The sequence below is a fragment of the Ailuropoda melanoleuca genome, chromosome 1 (genome assembly GCF_002007445.2).
Source record: "Ailuropoda melanoleuca isolate Jingjing chromosome 1, ASM200744v2, whole genome shotgun sequence".
NCBI classification, from domain to species: domain Eukaryota; kingdom Metazoa; phylum Chordata; class Mammalia; order Carnivora; family Ursidae; genus Ailuropoda; species Ailuropoda melanoleuca.
The window spans coordinates 126,836,575-126,857,233 of record NC_048218.1 but is presented as its reverse complement, the minus strand read 5'-3'; the positions used below and the strand labels follow the sequence as shown (position 1 = coordinate 126,857,233).

Here is a 20,659-nt window from a genome sequence, read left to right as displayed (position 1 = left end):
CGCAAGGACATACTTCTGTGAATTCCTCACAGCACCTTTTATAGTGCTAAACTCAAAGTGGGCGCTTAGTAAGTAATAGTAAAATAGAATATCAGATCTTAAATTAAGGATGATTCTATTAATATTTTATATGTTCTGCTTTTTTCTTTAAGCGTTTGGCAACATATTGACTGCATGGGGATTGACAGGCAGCATATTCCTGATACATATTTATGTGAACGTTGTCAGCCTAGGTAAGTTGTGCGTGCTTATAAGATTGCCAGTAAATTTACTGAAATAATCTTTAGTTAATAGAAGTTTATGTATGAATTCTGGATTAAATAATTAATGGATTACTGTGTTTCATCAATTCTAAGATACACTTTTCATTTTTATGTGTATTGTTTTTTTTGTATTCTGACATCTCTAAAATCAGGAAGAATCTTTCCATTGATAATATTCATGGTTTACTTTGTAGAGTTTTTTTTTCCTCATTAATAATGCATAAAATAATAACACATCTTCTAAGTGATGGCATCTCTTTTCAGTGGAGTGCACTATGTTAAAGAGTTACTAGATCCATGTTTTCTATAAAAAATAATCATTCCACCGCCCTGCTTCAACAATTTTCAACAGTCTTTTTCATTTATACTGTCATATATTTCTTATCCCTTTCACATATTTTAATGGGAGTCCCAGATACATTATTTCATTCACATGTATTCCTGTGTATTTCAGTGTGTGTATATATATATATTTCAATATATATCTGTAAAAGAATTTTTAAAAAACCAACCCCAAAGCCATTATTATACATGTAATAAAATGTATTATCACTCAGCCACCGTTAAAATATTGATTGGTTGATATACATCTGTCCCTTAAGACTCTGGTAATATAAACCTCCTTCCATTACCCCACAAACTCTGGTCTCCTTTGCAATGTGTTTAAGGAATTGAATTGTTTATCCTGATTTGTTTGATGATTGCATTATCATGATATAACCAGTTTCTGTATCCTTTTTATTTCTGTAAATAAGTGTGTGATCGGATTGTGGGTTCAATTTTTTTTGTGGGTAGGGGGAGAATATTTCATAGACTGTGTTCTGTCAGGTAACACATAATATCTGGTTGTCTCACTTGATCTTAGCCAAAAGGCTGAGAAGCGATTGGTTGTCTCTATGATAGGACACATTGATAGTCCTTATTTAGATCCATTAATTTATTAGGGGTTGCAAGTTAGTGCCATGTTAATCTTATTGCTTATAACTTATTAGCTGGAATATTTCTGTAGAAACAAACTTCCCCATATTAACTGTTTAGTTCTCTTAAGGAATACAGTTGACCCTTGAATAGCATAGTTATGATCTGTGTGAGTTCACTTAAACATGATTTTTTTTTAATGTGAATTTTTTTTCCCAATACATGTACATGTATTTTTATGACTTCCTTAATTACATTTTCTTTTCTCTGGTACATTTTACCATAAGAATAGAGTATATAATGCATATACCAAATATGTGTTAATCAACTGTTTATGCTGACAGTCAATAGTAGACTTTTAGTAGTTTAAGTTTTTGGAAAGTCAAAAGTTAATATGCGGATTTTTGATTGTACAGGGGATTGGTGCCCTAAGTCTTCATGTTGTTTAAGAGTCAACTGTATTTGGAAAGGCAGGATAAATGCTTGTTGATTCTTACCCTTTATTTACTAGTGTTCAGAATACTGAAAAGAAATTTAAGTATCATTATAAACTCAGGGATTTAAACATCTTAGATATCAGTCTATTGCATTTACTACCCTTATTGATACTCAAATTTTGTCCAGTTTTGGTCATTGGGAACCTCATCAAGTTGTCTCTTGAGCCATTATGACAGTATATATCCTAGTGGTACTTAGGTTTTGTGCTTTCTGGTATGACAAGATGTCTCAAGCTTATTTTATACTCCTGTGCCTCTAACTGAGAATTGGTTTTCAGTTCTAGAATCTGAGAGCTAGTCATGCTCTTTCCTACTGGATTGGTCACTGTTCCTAGGTCTTTGTCTTTTTAGACAAAGCTAGGGAAATATGTTTTGTTTGTTTATTTTTAAGATAAAGTACATGAGTTTATACAGATAATTGCAATTTAAATTTAGGAATACAAGGTTTTCTTTTAACCATTTCCGTATTCCATTTATATCTCCTAGTTCCCAACAACATAGACAATAATATAACTAGAATTTCACCAGCTACTCAGTTGCTTCCTTTCATAGGAAAATGTAACAGTCTAGAGTAACAATATTAACACTAGCACCAACATATGATTATGTAAAACAGTTTAATTAATTAATTAATTAATTTAAAAAGTAAACTCTACACCTAACTTGGGGCTTATATTCACAACCCTGAGATCAAGAGTCGCATGCTTTACCGTCTGAGCCAGCCAGGTGCCCCTATGTAAAAGACTTTAGAACTTTTTCCCTTAAGATATGTTCCACAAGGAATTTATAGTTAATTGTGTTTAAACTCCCTTAAAAGTATTTCACTGTGATTATAACACCAGCTGGATACACTCTATATTGATGAGGTTATTTTTTTTATTTTTTAAAATAAAGCTTTTTATTTTGAGTTAATTACAGATTCACATACAGTTATGAATTAATACAGAGATTCTGTATATCCGTTACCCAGTTCCCCCCTGTGGTAACATGCTGCAAAACTATTAATACAATATTACAACTAGGATATTGACATTGATACAGTCAGGAAACAAAACATTTCCATGGGGAGGATCCCTAATGTTGCTTTTTACAGCCACACCACCTCCCACCTCTCCCACCCTTCCCATCCCTGACCTTTGGCAACTCCATTGCTGTAATCTGTAATCCATGGCTATAGTTTTGTCATTTCAAGAATGTTATATAAGTGGAATCATACAGTATGTGACCTTTGGGATTGGCTTTTTTTACTCAGCATAATTCTCTGGAGAGCTAGCCAATTTCTTACATATACCAGTATTTTGTTCTTTCTTATTGCTGAGTAGTGTTCTGTGATATATATGTACAGTTTGTTTAACCATTCACCCATTTAAGGACATTTGGGTCTTTTCCACTTTCTGGCTATTACAGATAAAGTTGCTATGAACATTTGTGTACAGGTTTTGGTGTGAATGTAAGTGTGTTTTCTCTGGGATAAATGCCTGAGAGTGCAGGTGTTCAGTCACATGAAAGTGGCATGTTTAGTATTTTAAGAAATTGTCCAGCAATTTTTTGCAGATCAGTTGACCATTTTACATTCCTATCAGAAATGTATGAGGAAGGTAGTTATTTTTTATTTTTAGGATTGCTTCTTATACTTTATTTTTATAATTATATACTTAAATGTGATTATGTCCTTCCACCCCTGAAGTAAGATAAAAAATGGATTGTTCTTTCCATTGATGTTTCCTTATTAGAAACAGATATGTACATACGTACTTGTATTCCTTACTTAGGTAAGTGATAGTATATTATAGATTTTGCCACATTTCCTTTTTTCTCTTAAAAATATGTGCGGAAGATCACTTTATACTAGTATATAGAGATTGACTCATTTCTTTCCATCCCTTCAAGACGCTCCATCTTTTTCATGAAATAGCATTCTTTTTTAACAGACTTTTTGCTTTAAATATTTAATTTGAATAAAAAGTACTAGTTTCCTAAGTAAAAAGTTCTTTTCTTAAAAGAGTGCAATAGAGTCACTTAACTGGCATCTACTGCTAATTATGCTAGATAAGATCTAACTAAGGCAAGGGATAATACGTATATTTTATACTGTTTGTTTTTCAGTACGAACATTAGAGAAAGTGTAAAGTTCATCACCTTTAAAACCGATCTGCTTAAATTAGAGAAATTGTAAAGTTTATTACATTTAAAACTGCTCTTATATCTAAATTCATGAAAGTTTGGTAAATAATCATTAATATTTTAATTCAGGAATTTGGATAAAGAGAGGGCAGTGCTACTACAACGCCGGAAAAGGGAAAATATGTCAGGTAGGTGAAAAAGATCTGTACTAAATTAAGATTAGTATGATCAAGAGAATGAATGCCCTGCATATTTTAGTCAGATGTAAACACCTTCCCAGTGAATGTTGATTGTATATGTGACTTACAATCAGGTAGAGATTTTAAATAGTCTTTTTACCAGATTATAGAATAAGAGTGTATTTACTTTAGAAAATGTAGGAAGTAGAGGAAAATAAAAATTATAAATCATCCATATTTTTCTACAAAGGTAACAGGTTTAGAGAAGTATTTAAATATGTTTGCTTTTCAGAGAGATGGTGATTCCATTAGTTTATCATATGGAATAGTATTTTTTTCATTTTTACGAATAGATTGTAGAAGTTGAACTACAATACAACTTTTCACTTAGGCTTAAAACAGTAATAATACAAATGGTTTTGGAGAATCATAGTTTATTGAATTATTCCTGTTTGATGGACATTTAGGTTGTTTCCAGTATTTTTTGTTTGTTTAGTTTTTGTTATTACAAATAGCACCTTCAATGAAACCCTCTTGGAAGAGTTTTTTGGGATTTTCATTCACTTTATCTTTGGATACATACCTAGAAATAGGATTACTGTGAGAAAGGGTAAGTGTAGAATTTTGGTAGATATGGTTAAATTCCCCTTCATAGGGTATTTTGAATTTCCTTGCAGTTTATGCAAGTGCTGATTTCCCACAGTTGCACCATCTCAGTGTATTGTCAGACTTTTCATCTAGTTTAATGTATAAGGAATGGTACTTGGCGGTTTGCATTTAAATGTGTCTTACTTTGAGTGAGGGGAGGAAGTAAAACAATGTTTATTCTATAGACAGATGGAGATAGAACAGTTTGCCATGTAGAATGATGTTTTGTTTTTTATTTTGTTCAAAATAGTATGGCAAATACAATAATTTTTATTTTGCCTTGGAAGATGGTGATACCAGTGCAACTGAGAGTGGTGATGAGGTTCCTGTGGAATTATATACTGCATTTCAGCACACCCCAACATCGATTACTTTAACTGCTTCAAGAGTTTCCAAGGTTAATGATAAAAGAAGGAAAAAAAGTGGGGAGAAAGAACAAAACATTTCAAAGTGTAAAAAAGTAAGTTTTTCCTTTCTTAAGATGAGTGTGTGGGAAGTGGTGGGAGCTGAGTTTTACAGGAAAGGCAGATGAGTATTGGATGGTAGCCAGAAAAGTTGGCAGAATCTAAGCTTTTTAAAACCCATTTTAAAATTTTAATATGTTTTAAAGATTGGAGTGTGATAGAGAAGAATGTTTGCATAATGATTTGCAATCATCACTAATGAAACTAGTCATAGAAATGCAAAAGCTAAAATAAAATAGAAAAAATTGCTGTTTTAGAAAACAGAAATAACAGTCCTAAATTTTTAATAGCTTATGAACAGGTAAAGGAGCATAGAATGATTGTGAATGATTGTTTATAGTTGTTCTCTCAGTCATATTTAATCATTTTAATAAGCCTCCGTATTTGTTGAATTTCTTATCATGTAGATTTTTTTCATTTAAATTCTATGTGATAAATTATCCCAAGGATGTAATGGCATAAAACCATTTCTGGGCCACTTTTTCATTAAATTTGTTATAATTGCTATTGAAGATTTTTGTCTGCTAAGGTAAAAAATATTTTTCATGATGGCTATATTGCTATTATAGACTGAAATTATCCCTAGATATATAATCAAGGTTTTTTCAAAGAAAGCGTTTTTTCCTTGAGTAGTTCTTCACGATATCATCTGGTTGTTTAATAGGCAGATGTACTTTGCATTTTCTAATTTCACCTCCCTGCTTAAAATATACTTTGACTATAGCAGTCTTCACATATTATGTCCCTCTCCAGTTCTGCTATTCTTCTACCTGTCCTGTATTTTATCCATTCTGGATAATTTCTTACTAAAATCTACCTGCACTTTCTCAGTGTTACCTTTTTCTTTCTTTCTTTCCTTTCTTTCGTAAGCTCCACACCCAGTGTGGGGCTTGAACTCACAACCCTGTGATCAGGAGTCACAGGCTGTACTGACCAAGCCAGCCAGGTGTCCCATTGGGTGTTATCTTTGCTTATGCCATTCCCTTCACCATTTAGAATATTCTCTAAAGTTAAGCGTCTGCCTTTGGCTCAGGTCGTGATCCCAGGGTCCTGGGATCAAGTCCCTCATTGGGCTCCCTGCTCATCAGGGAGCCTGCTTCTCCCTCTGCCTGCTGCTCCCCCTGCTTGTGCTCTCTCTCTGTCAAATAAATAAATAAAATCGTCAAAAAAAAAATGCCTCTTAAAATTTAGGCATTCATGTGTCAGTATTGACTCACCTTTTTCATCTCACGCTTTGAAATTATGCTTTCCTATTTATTGTATAAAAGTTACTTGGAGGGCGCCTGGGTGGCTCAGTCAGTTAAGTGTCTGCCTTCAGCTCAGGTCATGAGCCCAGGGTCCTGGGATCGAGTCCCTCCTCGGGTTCCCTGCTCAGCGGGGAGCCTGCTTCTCCTTCTCCCTCTGCCACTTCTCTTGCTTGTGCTCTGTCTCTGTCAAATAAATAAATAAAATCTTAAAAAAAAAAAAGTTACTTGAGGGGCGCCTGGGTGGCTCAGTCAGTTAAGTGTTCAACTCTTCATTTTGGCTCTGGTCATCATCTCAGGATTGTGAGACCGAGCCCAGCTCAGCGGGGAGTCTGCTTCTCCTCGCCCTCTCTCTCCTTTTTACTTTTCTCTCTCTCTCTCAAATATATCTTTTTTTTTTTTTTAAGATTTTATTTATTTGACAGAGAGACACAGCGAGAGAGGGAACACAAGCAGGGAGAGTGGGAGAGGGAGAAGCAGGCTTCCCACTGAGCAAGGGAGCCTGATGTGGGGCTCCATACCAGGACCCTGGGATCACGCCCTGAGCTGAAGGCAGAAGCTTAACGACTGAGCCACCCAGGCATGCCCCAAATAAATAAACTTAAAAAAAAAAAAAGTTACTTAGAAATTTTATCCTCTTGTTTTAGGTCATTTGGTTTAACAAATCTGTTTTTGAGTAAAGCATAGATTCTGTATTTTTTTCTGGCTGGAATGACTTTTGGCTATTTAAAATTAATCAATCCTGAGTCTTGGATTGTGTCAAAGTTATTTCAGAATATTGGTGTGTATTTAAAGAGAGATTTTTCTCTTGTGTTGTTAGTAAATATAGACAAGGATTAGAAAAAAAAAATCCAGACACTGTGCATAAAAGATCTAGTTTGCTGTACCCACTGTTAAGGTTTTACTATTATTTGAGGTTAATATGTAATAAAAACCATATAACAAAAGGATTTATACAGTTTTGCTTTTTATTCAGCCTGTTGCTGTTATGGCTAATTGTTAAAAATTTGAATGGTGTTTACAGTAGATGTTCTGGATAGATAACAGTTTTCAAATACTCATAAAACCCTAGCAAAGTATTGGTGTTTCAGTAATTTGGGACTTTGACATGAAATATTAATACTATTTTTTTTTTAAGAGAGGGAGGGACAGAGGCCGAGGTGGAGGGAGGGAGAGAGAGAGAAAGAGACTCTTAAGCAGGCTCCATGCATGGAGCCTGAATTGGGGCTCAATCTCATGACCCTGAGATCATGTCCTGAGCAGAAATCAAGAATCAGACACTTAACTGAGCTACCCTGGTGCCCCATGAAGAATTAATACTGTAAATGTTGCAAATAACATAGAAAAAGACAGGTATTATGACTATCTTTCAAATTCTTTTTTTTTTTCCCCCAGCAGCGTAGCCATTGTTCAGCTTCAAAAATCTTTGAGTCATCTTTAGTTTTGGACATTCAGATTTATTTTCAAAAGCACTACTGATTTTTTCCTTTGGAATGTCTCTTGTATTTTTATTTTTCTTCCTTTTGCTTCTACAAACCCATATCACCTCATAGTAGTGCAGTAGTAACTTAGCCATCTTTAATTTCTCCAACTTTATCCTCTTTCTGCTTCACAACATCCTATATTTGGTTATGATGTTTCCTGTGATTATTGTTCTTACATCTCTTCTCTGCTCAGAAGTATTTTATTGATTACTCCAGCATAAAGAAAAGCATACCTGTATTTAAGTTGGAATCATAAAATCCAACTTTTTAAATAAGGCTTCCATGATCTAATTTTAAATTTTGTAGCAAATTTTATGTCATACTCTTCAGTGGGTAAAGTGTGTGTATTAGTTTTTCCTCAAATGTGACGTATTTTTTCCTATTTGATGCCTCCTTTCTTATTTCTTTTTATAAATTTTTAAAAAGATTTTATTTATTTGAGAGAGAGGGAAAGCATGAAGGGGTTGCAGAGGGAGAGGGAGAAGCAAACTCCCTGCTGAGCAGGGAACCCCAGGGGGGAGGGTGTGGTGAGACTTGACCCCAGGACCCTGAGATCATGAGCTGAGCGGAAGTAGACGCTTAACCACCTGAGCCATCCAGGTGCCCCTCATAATTCTTTAGTTCTAGGATTGTGTTCCTTTCATTTGTTCATCTGTCTGAGTACATTCATTCTCCAAAGTCTCCCTAGCTCTTTTCCCATGTTTTCCATGAAGGTTCATTTTTTTGTTGTTAATAAATCTTGCTTTCTTCTCGGGGCGCCTGGGTGACACAGCAGTTAAGCGTCTGCCTTCGGCTCAGGGCGTGATTCCGGCGTTATGGGATCGAGCCCCACATCAGGCTCCTCTGCTATGAGCCTGCTTCTTCCTCTCCCACTCACCCTGCTTGTGTTCCCTCTCTCGCTGGCTGTCTCTATCTCTGTCAAATAAATAAATAAAATCTTTAAAAAAAAAAAATCTTGCTTTCTTCTAACATGTAGTCTACACACAGACTTAACACTTAAATACATTTGGATCTATATTGCTTACTCTTGGTTTATGTTTGTTAGTCTCCCTAGAGACTTTGGGGTGGAGTGATGACGAAGATAGGAATTAAATGTTAAATACCACTTCAGGACCCAGCAGATTAGTGAGCTGTCACTAAATATTTATTGAATAAATAGAACTCTGTTTACCACAGTGCTTATTCCTTAACCCCACTACATGTTCAAATATCGCTTACTAGTTCACTTAGAGTATTAAAGTAGTAACATTATTTTATCATTCCCAAAACTTATCTCTTTACTTCAATAAAATTACTGTAATATTTTTAATACCCTTCCAATTTAATCAGTTATTTTTCCATGGTTGTAATAATTGAGCACATAGGAGATTTTTTTAGCAGTATCATTCATATACATAGTCTTATGTTCTTACATAGTCTGCATTCTTATTTTTTTTAAATTTGAGTATAGTTGATATACACTGTTACTTTAATTTCAGGTATACAAAGTCTGCATTCTACTCTTTTGAAGTTTTTATTTGAGAGCGAATGAGAGAGAGAGAGAGCACAAGTAGAGGGGAAGGGCAGAGGGAGATGGAGAAGCAGACTCCCCACTGAACTGGGAGCCTGATGTGGGACTCGATCCTGGGACCCTGGGATCATGACCTTAGCTGAAGATGGACACTTAACCGACTGAGCCACCCAAGCACCCCGTCTGCATTCTCTTGTTAATAATGGAATAATATTCTAGTAGAAGACTTCAGTGAACTGCTTGATTCTTAAATATCATATTCAGTTTAAAAAAGAACTAACTCAGAATTTCATGTTATTTCAGGCCTTTCGTGAAGGATCTAGGAAGTCATCAAGAGTTAAGGTAAATACATCAAAGACCTTAGTACCAACTGTCAGTTTGTCAGAAGCTTACTAAGTGATTACTTGTCCAAAAATCTTTATGTTCTCTTCATTGTGTATCATTTCATTGCTTATTATCTTTACCAGAAGTGGCACCATAGAGAATTCTAATTTGATTAATATGCTACTCTTGGAGTTTATTCACATGTTAAAATATTAAGCAAAAGGAGGTGGTATATAAGTAATTGCTAATATCAAAATTTTGGATAATCTGAATTTCAGTTATCAGTGCATTCCGTACCTCCCAGTTCGTATACTGGACATATGAATTCAAAATCATAGAGAATTTGAAAATTTCCTTTTTTTTTTTTTTTTTGCATAGTTGGGATTCTAGTGATTTAGTCAAGTAAGTTTTATAAAATACTGTAAAATCACTGTTGAAGTACAAAGTAGTCACTGTACCTTGAAATAATTAGAGTATAGCCTCAATTTTGTTGATTCCCAGATTGCTGAGAGAGGTAAGGCTCATCAGCTCTGCCTCCCCCTAAAAGAGAGGTGTCGATCACAGAGGTCAACTATATAGGGTGACTTTAGCTTTCTAGGTTATGTGGTTAAAGGATAATGGGTTTCTCAAGTTGTCAGGTAGTAGAGTAGGATATGGGGAGCATGTTATTGTATATTTGTTGTGCCCATAGTGTAAAGCATAATAGTTATTTATTATTCCACATTCCCTGGAAAACAAATCATTAAATGGATGTCTAGTGATGATTATTACATGCTTTTGTAGTTCTTTCTCAGGAAAGTTAATACATGGTGTCACTAAACAGACTGCAAGCCCAAAGTTTCATAGAATGTTCTTTATGTGTTAAAGTTAAGGATTTTATACTTACTATATATTAAACTTGGGTTTCTGGGATATTCTCTGACATAGCGTACAGTCTGAAAAAGTTTTTGAATTCAGCTAGTGGAAACTTATTACTCTGATAGTTTCCTTTTCTTTCTGATTTATCCAGTTATCCCAGTAGCAGGTTTATTGAAGACGGGGCATCTTTTACTTGAGTGAAATATTTTCATTTCTTATGTAAAGAAATGACTAAGGAAGTAAAATTTTAGTAATGCTTTGTGCATCTTTAAAGATTTTTTTTTTTACTTAAAGATACCTCTATAAGACCATAACAATTCCAGCTAGTAATTCTATAGTATTTATAGGTTCAAGAGATACAGAAGAATTTACTGTATCAAATATATACCAGGTCAGTAGAAGGCTTGGGTGGGGGAGAAGGTAAAATAGAAGGAAAAAATTTTTAAATTTATAGATTTCTTTAATAAAGCTGATGAAGGCCTTATTATATAGTATTTCATATTTGTGTAAAAATCTGTTACAAGGTGGTCATTATAATGTGGAATATATAATTGCATAAAATATCAGTTGGTAAAAATAAACCTACTCCTGTCAAGCAGCTGAACAACTTACTGTAATTTGTTTCATTGTAGAAAAGAATGATACTTTTTGTAATAAAAATTAGTTACTTATATGGAACGTGGACAAATGGTAAACTTTAGTGTTACTGCACATGTGTACATGTCTAATAGGATACATAAGAGTTTTTATGAATTCTATATATGATTTTGAAATTTCAATTACTTAGGTTGTACATATTTTAGAAATAATCTTATCAAGGTGTAAGGTGTTCAGTGTTGTAGAAAGAAATTGATGAATAGCATTTACAAAAAATTGAAATCTGAATTATGCTAATGAAACATAAATGTTTTTGTTATCTGCATTGATTCATTTTCATCCTAAAATTGCAAAAAAGAATTGTTGTTGAAGGGCCGCCTGGGTGGTTCAGTTGTTAAGTTTCTGCCTTTGGCTCAGGTCATGATCCCAGGGTTCTGGGATCAGACCCCACATTGGGCTCCCTGCTTGGTGGGTAGCCTGTTTCTCCCTGTCCCTTTGCCACTCCCCCTGCCTGTGTTTGCTCTTTCTCTGTGAGATAAATAAATAAAATCTTTAAAAAAGAGAAAACAAAAAAAAAAACTTAAAAAAAATTGTGGGAATCCACATTTTTAAAATGTGTGGTAATTGTGCCTATCTATAAATTGCATTCCGGCAAGAATAGTGTCCCATTTTGTTCTTTTTTTAAGATTTTTTTATTTTTAAGTAATTTCTACATGCAGCATGGGGCTCAAACTCACCACCCCAAGATTTAGAGCCGCATGCCCTTCCAACTGAGCCAGCCGGGTGCCCCCCTCTTTTTGCTCTGTAACAGATTAAGAGAGGCTGTAACTTTTGGTACTTGGCTTTTAGCATTCTTATCTTATGGATTTTTAGTAGGAGGTATAGATGAAGAGAAAGTATTTAAGTTTAAATGTTCTTGCTTTCAGTATGACCCTTGAATTTAGGTTATGGACCATTTTGGGTCATTTTACATTCTGTGAGACATTTTGTTCTCATGTCAAATTTATCATGTGGACAGTTGATTATAGATCTTGAAATTACACTAAATTAAGATATCAAAGTTTATTGTTAAATAAAACATGTTACAATTGTAGTAGTCTATCAGAACTGTGAATACAAGGTAGATACTGACAATCTCTAATAAAAAATTTCATATGTTATCTTTTTTTTAAGAGAATGTCCAAGAGAGCAGTGGGGGAGGGGCAGAGGGAGATGGGGGCAGAGAGAATCTTAAGCAGGCTCTGCGCCCAGCTCAGGGCTGATGCGGGTCTCAGTCTCACGGCCCTGAGATCGTGACCTGAGCCAAAACCAAGAATTGGATGCTTAGCTGACCGTGCCACCCAGGCGACCCTACGCTATCTTTTTTTTAACCATTAGCTGACAGTGACTCCAAAGTTTGGGGTATTTGCAGTTTTATTGAAGGCCTCAATTTGGCTAGTGGTCTGAATTTATGCTGGTCAAACATAATTTGGCCTCCTTTAGTCTTCTAAGTCCTTACTTGTCTGGCATGCAGTATAACGACGTGGTAGGCTGCTCATTTATGGTCAGTTTTTCCCTAGGATCAACTCAGAAAGCCTACCATTATTTCTACTTTATATTATGTTCTTTTACATAGATTATCATTTATTTCTGTGTGTGTGTGTGTGTATAAATACTTAGAAGTCCAGATATTAATGCTTAGTTTGCTATGATTTTAGGGTTCAGCTCCAGAGATTGATCCTTCATCTGATGGTTCAAATTTTGGATGGGAGACAAAAATCAAAGCGTGGATGGATCGATATGAAGAGGCAAATAGTAACCAATATAGTGAGGGTGTTCAGAGGGAGGCACAAAGAATAGCTCTGAGATTAGGCAATGGAAATGACAAAAAAGAAATAAATAAATCAGATTTGAATACCAACAACTTGCTCTTCAAGCCTCCTGTGGAGGTAAGTATATCATTTGCCAAAAAAAATTATGAAACAAAAGCTGTTTTCTAACGTATATCTTGAGTAGTTAAATTGAAAGCGATCAGGTTTAATTAATCTCAACATTTCTCTGGTTTTAGAGCCATATACAAAAAAATAAGAAAATTCTGAAATCCGCAAAAGATTTGCCTCCTGATGCACTTATCATTGAGTACAGAGGGAAGTTTATGCTAAGAGAACAGTTTGAAGCAAATGGATATTTCTTTAAGAGGTATATTCATTTATTTTATCAGTTAACTGTAGTTAAAGATTGTTTTTTTGGCTATATTACCAAGATGCTGTCTGTGTTTGTATGTATTTTGCTTTCCTAAGCGATCATTTTAATACATTTAAAAGTGTAGTGTGATTGAACAGTGACTAATGTTAACTTTTGAACTATAGTAAAATACAGCAAAAAGCAGATGTATTCCTCAGTCTTTTACTCCTACAACAGTCTACTTCAGCGACAAACTACAGCAATACAGGTGGACGTTAATGAAAAACTTTGGTTACCTAAGACTATAAGGAATCCTTTTGCCTCCAATATCTTTCCTAATTCCTTGTAACATTGGTAGAACCTGAAAAGACCATTGGTGATCACAGGCAAAACCCCTTCCTCTGCATTAGAGGATGTTAGATTTGCTTTTCCATTTTTGCCACCACTTTCAGCTCCCACCTTCTTGCTACTGGAATGGCTTTGGAGCACTTTTTTGTGGTTTGTGATTTTGGTGGGAATTTGATGTTGTGACCCATTGCTTCCCTGAGGTCTGGAAATACGTTGGTATCTCTAGAGAGAGAACATTCTCAGTCTATATGATTATTAAAAGTATTTGTTGTTTATAACTTGAGTTTTTAAGATTCGAAAGCTATACAAGAATACTTCTCTTTTACATACAAACAGTGCTATAAATCAAACACTTAAATGCACTAGGAGATAAAGATTTTAAAGGTGTCCAGTTATGAATCCTTCTGTAAAGGCAGTAGTCCCTCCCTTTTTATTTTTCCTTGTAAATTTGAATTTCTACCTTCAATTAATTACCTTTAATTTAGATAAGATTATTAGAGCTGGTAAAAATGTAATTGGCATGAACTAGCCCTTCACGAATGGGCTCTGGTATCAGATTGCCTGTATTCAGATCTTGGCTTCACTATTTACTTTGAGTCTTTTAGAAGTTTGTTAATATGTTAATAGTTTATAATGCATTTCTTTCTTTGTAGACCATATCCTTTTGTTTTATTTTATTCTAAATTTCACGGGCTAGAAATGTGTGTTGATGCAAGGACTTTTGGGAATGAGGCTCGGTTCATCAGGCGTTCTTGTACACCCAATGCAGAGGTAAGCTTACAGAAATCTTTGTGGGAGGCAGGGGTGTGGGGGATGTGTGGAATTGAGCATCAAACACAAGCCTTTTTAACCATTGATGAATTTTATATTGCCCAGTGTGTTTCCATTTTGAAAAATGAGTTGATACTGGGCTCTGAGGTCTTAAAAATGATGTTACACGTTGAAGAAATTGTGATGTTCTTTGTAAGAGGAAATATTGGGCTTCTGTTTATTTCTTAAGCTCTCTTTATGGGTCATGACCTGATTGGATCAAGATAGATGACGAAACTGAAAGCTAAAGTAGATTTTATATGTGCTACTATAAAAATTTTTTAGACAACTGTGTTTTAATTTGAAGCCTAAAGTAATATTTCTAGTTTTATTTATTTTTTTACATGCCAAAATAAACATTTTAAATTTATAGCTATGTTACAATTAAGAGTATAGGTTTTGAAACCAGACATACTAGATTCATGTCTTGTCTTTGACAAACTAGCTTTGTAACCTTATCTGTGCTTGTTTTACTTGTAAAAACTTGTTAGGAGAACTAGTGTCTGTCATAGAAAAGTATGGCGTTAACTGTACCATTATGCATTACTGCATGTCGTCAAATCGAAGATACCATCACTTATACAACTTCCAATTTCAGGGATACTCGGAGTTGAAAAAATATGCATTGTGGAATCAATGAAGTGTAGTATTTGCTTTTTAATGCTACCTGGTGGACTGTAGAGTTTGCATCACTGTACTTCTAGTTGATAACCACTGTTACATCTTGTAATTGCTTGCATATTTTTCACGTTGTACTCATGAATTACTTTGAAAAGTTTTCAAAATTGCAGGATGAGGTGCTTCTAAGATAGAAATTTATAAAAATGTAAAATTATTCTTTTAACAGGTGAGGCATGAAATTGAAGATGGAACCATTCATCTTTACATTTATTCTATACAGAGTATTCCAAAGGGAACTGAAATAACTATTGCCTTTGATTTTGACTATGGGAATTGGTAAGTTCAAGTCTCTAAATGAGTTCTGTGTTTTGAAATAGTCTTCCTAAAAATCTAGGTATTGTCATTACTTTCATAGCTTTTTATTTGTATTTGTTATGAGACAATGAAATCTACTTGAAAGCAAGCATTTTGGTGTCAGCTTCCACTGAGCATTATTACTTAGTTCTTTTCCAAACTTTGATTATTATCGTAATGTAAATGCTCATAGTAATTAAAATCAGTAGTCCTAATTCAGCCATACAGCACTGACCTTGTTTACATGAGAATTTGTTCTTTCTGGTATTTTAGGGGGTACAGTTTTAGTCTTACAGTTAATTTGCCTGATCAGTGTGAATGGATAATTTCACTTTTGCCCCTCCAAACGAAAGAAATTGTATAAATTTTCTTTGCAGTATAAATTGAAAGGGTTTGTTGGAGTCCTGTTAGGAAATTCTGAGAACTGTTGTTCTGAAACACTAGGGAAATAAAGTTAATTCTGAGTATAAAAACTGCAATTTAAATTCAATGTAAATTATATTCTGTAGTGTTTCATCTTTTCTCATTCATTACTTTTGAGGTTCGGTTCTGTTGTTCTGTGTAGCTCTAGTTCATTTATTTGCCAATGGCATTTATCCCTGACTCTGTTGGATCTTTAGATTAACCAAAACTGTTCCTATGACTTCTAGAACATGGCTTTGTGGGTACATGTTCTCTCCATGGGAGGGAGTCTCCGGGGTGTGCTTGCTCAGCTGTAGGATGTGTACGGCCTCCGGGTTTACCAGACGTGGGGTGATGACCAGTTTCTACTCTCACACCTTTCTTCCTTGCTTCACTACCTTACAATTTCTAAAAATTGATGCTAATCCTTGTGTAATGGTATCTTTTTATATTTTTAATTATCATTTTCCTTGATTATTTTATGAGCCCAAGGATCTTTTTGTATATTAATTTGTCATTTGATTTTCCTCTCTTATGAGTTGTTTAATCATCTTCAGTTTTCCTGCTGGACAGTCTTTTTCTGATCTTTGGGGGGAAGGTGGGGTGGTTCTTTTTGTATCCTGTAGTCTATTGGGTTATAAGCATTTCAGTTCATTTCCTCCTATTCTGGATTTTGCTTTTAAAATTTTGTATGGTAACCTATTTAAATGCATAAGTTTTACATGTCCATGTTTTCTGTCAATGAAATTCCACTTCCTGCACTGTGCATCTCTACTTGATTGTTGAGAGTCAAATTTAGTATAACTTAGCATTATCTTGTTTAGCCCCTTTTCCCCCAGATGGTGGGAAATTTAGCATAATGGCTCTTTGCTCATTACTGTGAAAGACTGTTTCCTGTAAGTGGTTAAGAATATAAGCATTTTATAATCTGGTTTCAAATCCCAGCTTGGTTGCTTATTATTACCTATGTAACTTTGGACCAATTTCTTCATCTCCTTATGTCATAATAGGAGAATAGTAATACGCAACAGGAATGTTTTGAAGATTTGGTGTATTTAAGATATGTAGAGTGTTTAAAACGGTTCCTGGCACAAAATAAGTGCTTTTAGTAAACATTAGCTGTTGACCATCATTATTTGCAGTTGTATTCTAAAATCAAAGAAAACATCTAGAAAGAGTTTCAGCCTATTTTCTAGTAATAACTAATTTGGGGAGGTGGGGGCATAGATCATAAATTTTTGAATTCTATCCCTGATTCACAGATTTTAGCCAGTTTGACTTGTACTAATCTTGAAAGTAAGGAGCAGTATTAGAAACTTAGGAAAGTAAATTATTTTTATGGTGAACAAACATTAAACAACTTAAAACATGTAAAATGGGAGGCTTCTACTGTTTAACTTAGGTTGGGCATTTTGCCTGCATCCTGGAGAGAAACTAAATCATGGTGGTAGGGACATGGAGGGCAGAGTGCAGAAATACTGAAGAGGTAAAAAGTGTGAGCTTTGGACTCACACAGACCTGTACCTGAATGCTGTCCCAACCGTTTAGTAACTGTCACTTTGGACAAAATGCTGAACCTCTCTGCGCTTTAATCTTCTCTGTATGGTGGAAGTAATAATTATCACTGCAGTGAAGATGAGAGAGAGTGCAATTATTTTTCAAGTGTTCATTTGAAAGAGGGAACACTTAAGAGGGGCAAAGGGAAACGTAACTTCCCCTTTTTTCAGGGTAGCTTTTTAAAGACACCTGGTTATCGAAGTCATTTCTTAAAGTAGAAGACATAGTTATGGTTTGGGACCACTCAAGTAAATACCATTTTTGTCTTACTGTGAGTCAAAGAATCATTTTACTGAAAAGAATTCAATTTTAATTTATTGAGGTTTTTTTTTTTTTTTCTCTCCTCTAAACCATAACTGGCTATCCTTACGATTGAAGGCCTGATCTCTGGTCAGAAATCAACTTCTAATGATTATGTTTTTTAAATGAGGGAGAAAAACTTGTTTGTGATACTTACCATGGGAATGCAAAATTAGCACGAAGTAAGGATTGCTTAGAAGTAGTAGTAGCGGCATATAATTTTACAGAGTTGCAGCTTAAAATGGATTGGAAAATTTTACAGTTTGTGTCCTGAGTAAATATTTAACTGGTTATCTTTCCAGTAAGTACAAGGTGGACTGCGCATGCCTCAAGGAAAATCCAGAGTGCCCTGTTCTGAAACGTAGTTCTGAATCCACGGAAAACATCAATAGCGGTTATGAGACCAGAAGGAAAAAAGGAAAAAAAGAAAAGGATATTTCAAAAGAAAAAGATACACAGAATCAGAATATTACTTTGGATTGTGAAGGAACAACCAACAAAATGAAGAGCCCAGAAACTAAACAGAGAAAGCTTTCTCCACTGAGACTATCAGTATCAAATAATCAGGTACTGAACTGTGCTCTTCTGATTCTCAACAGAAGTCAACAAAAGAAAATAATTTGTCATATTTTAACCTCTTTGTAATGTAAAGTGGTTTAAAATTTTAAAGTTAAATCTGTTATTTAAGGAAGCACTTAGAAAATAAAACACAAGTACACAAGTTCTGGTGGAATTTGTGCAGTGTTTGTTAAGCTTGTTAAACAACTCAGCCAGCAAATCCTTGCAGAATTGAATACAAGATTTTTCTGTAAGTGGGTAATTTAAAAACTTCTCCCAGATGGTATGGTCCTTAATGTTAATAAGTGTTCTTATTTAAAGTCTTAATTTCCTTTTTTTAAACATTTGAGGCATAACTAAATCAGGTCTATAAGGATGAGAGAGAAGATTTTTCAGAGAAAATTCTCTTAACACATAAGATAATTTTGGGGGCTGAGTTTGGCCCATATGTCTGCCCTGCCAGTGAATAGTTTTTTATATGCCCTCTACATAAATGGAAGTTAGGAGGGACCGTTTAAAATGAAAATTAAGTAAGGTGTTTCACTCATCTCCAGTACCCCATCTTCCATAATTTAGTAGTTTAATCAGCTTAATGATAATTTCCCGTAAGTTTTAAATAAACATATAATGTTTATGTTTTGGGAAGGATATAAACAGAAGGCTGTGCTACCATATTTGACCTTGTGGGCTCTGTTAATAACATTATTGACTAGAACTTTAAAAAGCAAAATTATTCAATTTTGAAAGTTCTCTCGAATTAAAACCAGTTTTAAAGTTCTGAAATGGATTTAAGTAGGCTTGTAATTTTTCTATGTTGACCGCGTTAGTTGTGGTTAAGTTTGTAATAGTTCAGTGTCCCTAGTTTGTAGATGGAATAGTAGTTTCTATAAAGCAGTCATTTCCATCTTTCAGGAACCAGATTTTATTGACGATATAGAAGAAAAAACTCCCATTAGCAATGAAGTAGAAATGGAATCAGAGGAGCAGATTGCAGAAAGGAAAAGGAAGATGGTAAGTTGGGAAGCCAGTGGCTGCTTCATGCTGTCTCTTGTGACAACTGCTCTTCCCATAGTAACTGTTGCTGCCTTTAGGAGGGTTCTGACACTGTTCTTTGTTTCAAGTTAGCAAACACGATGTGCCACTGAGCATTTCAGTTTGGCTTTGTTAATACCATTCAAATAACTTGCACTAATCTTTTCTATTTTTATTTTGTGTTCAATAGAAATTTTAGAATGTATGACATTTAACATTTTTGAAGCTGAGAACTATTAATAAATTTTAATGCCAGAATTACTGTTCGAAATGTCTTTCATTAGCTAAATGTACCTTTTCTCTTCATAATTTAATATAAAGCAAAAATGGAATTTTAAAGCTTATAACAGCACCAAATAAATGACTTACATAAACAAAAACTAAAAGAAAACCACCCCACTGTTTGGTAGCTACTATGTCTGTATCTCATACTGGTATCATAAAATAAGGTTTTCATTAAAATACATCTGTATTTATGTTCCCTGTTCTACTCTTCATACAGATATATATATATATATATATATATATATACACACTATATAGTATATATATATATACTATATAATATACATATATATATAAATACAAGAAATGATACAAGATATTTTCTTAGAAATCCATGTTAATTTAGCAGTGGATATAATATTTAGGCCAGTTAAGTAAGTATTATGGTATAGTTTGCCCAAAGATTTGAAAATGACTTAACACAACAATTAATGATCTTAGTATGGGTTTTCCCCACTCCCTTTTATTTTATATTCTTCCTTGTTTCCTATCTGTGATTTTCATGCTGTATTCCATGGAATCTCAGGTGTCATATACTTAGAGTAGGGTCTTTGAAATTTGGTCTTTGTAGGCATACTTAGCGTTAAGTCTGTTTTATTCCCTGGATGGTCATTCCTGTAACGTTATTTCATTGCTGATGTTCATAATTGTGAAAGCGATGCGGAACTGTTTCACAGCCTCTGGATTTCAGAGACATTGCTCTGAGGGGATAGGGAGATATTAGAGATCAGAGAGACAAAAAAACAACTCTGTAGGAGAAAGTACTGAAGGAAGTTGGTAATAAAGAGAAGAGTTTTTTTCCTGTACCTAAAGGAATTACCTTGAACCCTTTTTGAGATTTGGTTACATCTAAATTACCTGTACTTACCCAAATTACCTGTGGCGCTCTCTTTTTTTTTTTTTTTTTTTTTTTTAAAGATTTTATTTTTTCATTCAACAGAGACAGAGACAGCCAGCGAGAGAGGGAACACAAGCAGGGGGAGTGGGAGAGGAAGAAGCAGGCTCACAGCGGAGGAGCCTGACGTGGCTCGATCCCATAACGCCGGGATCACGCCCTGAGCCGAAGGCAGACGCTTAACCGCTGTGCCACCCAGGCGCCCCTGGCTCTCTCTTGACTAG

At 34.6% G+C, this 20,659-nt stretch overlaps 1 protein-coding gene across 1 annotated transcript in view; it reads left to right on the top strand.

Annotated features, from left to right (window-relative positions):
• The window catches only part of KMT2E (lysine methyltransferase 2E (inactive)), an 89,908-nt gene that overhangs the window by 50,196 nt on the left and 19,053 nt on the right, over positions 1 to 20,659 (top strand). The window contains exons 6-15 of the mRNA XM_034666751.1: positions 153 to 233; positions 3,932 to 3,990; positions 4,917 to 5,089; positions 9,635 to 9,673; positions 12,808 to 13,038; positions 13,158 to 13,288; positions 14,275 to 14,392; positions 15,279 to 15,388; positions 17,968 to 18,232; positions 19,136 to 19,234. Of these exons, the coding sequence (XP_034522642.1) occupies positions 153 to 233; positions 3,932 to 3,990; positions 4,917 to 5,089; positions 9,635 to 9,673; positions 12,808 to 13,038; positions 13,158 to 13,288; positions 14,275 to 14,392; positions 15,279 to 15,388; positions 17,968 to 18,232; positions 19,136 to 19,234 (1,306 nt within the window). The remainder of the gene's footprint in view (positions 1 to 152; positions 234 to 3,931; positions 3,991 to 4,916; positions 5,090 to 9,634; positions 9,674 to 12,807; positions 13,039 to 13,157; positions 13,289 to 14,274; positions 14,393 to 15,278; positions 15,389 to 17,967; positions 18,233 to 19,135; positions 19,235 to 20,659) is intronic.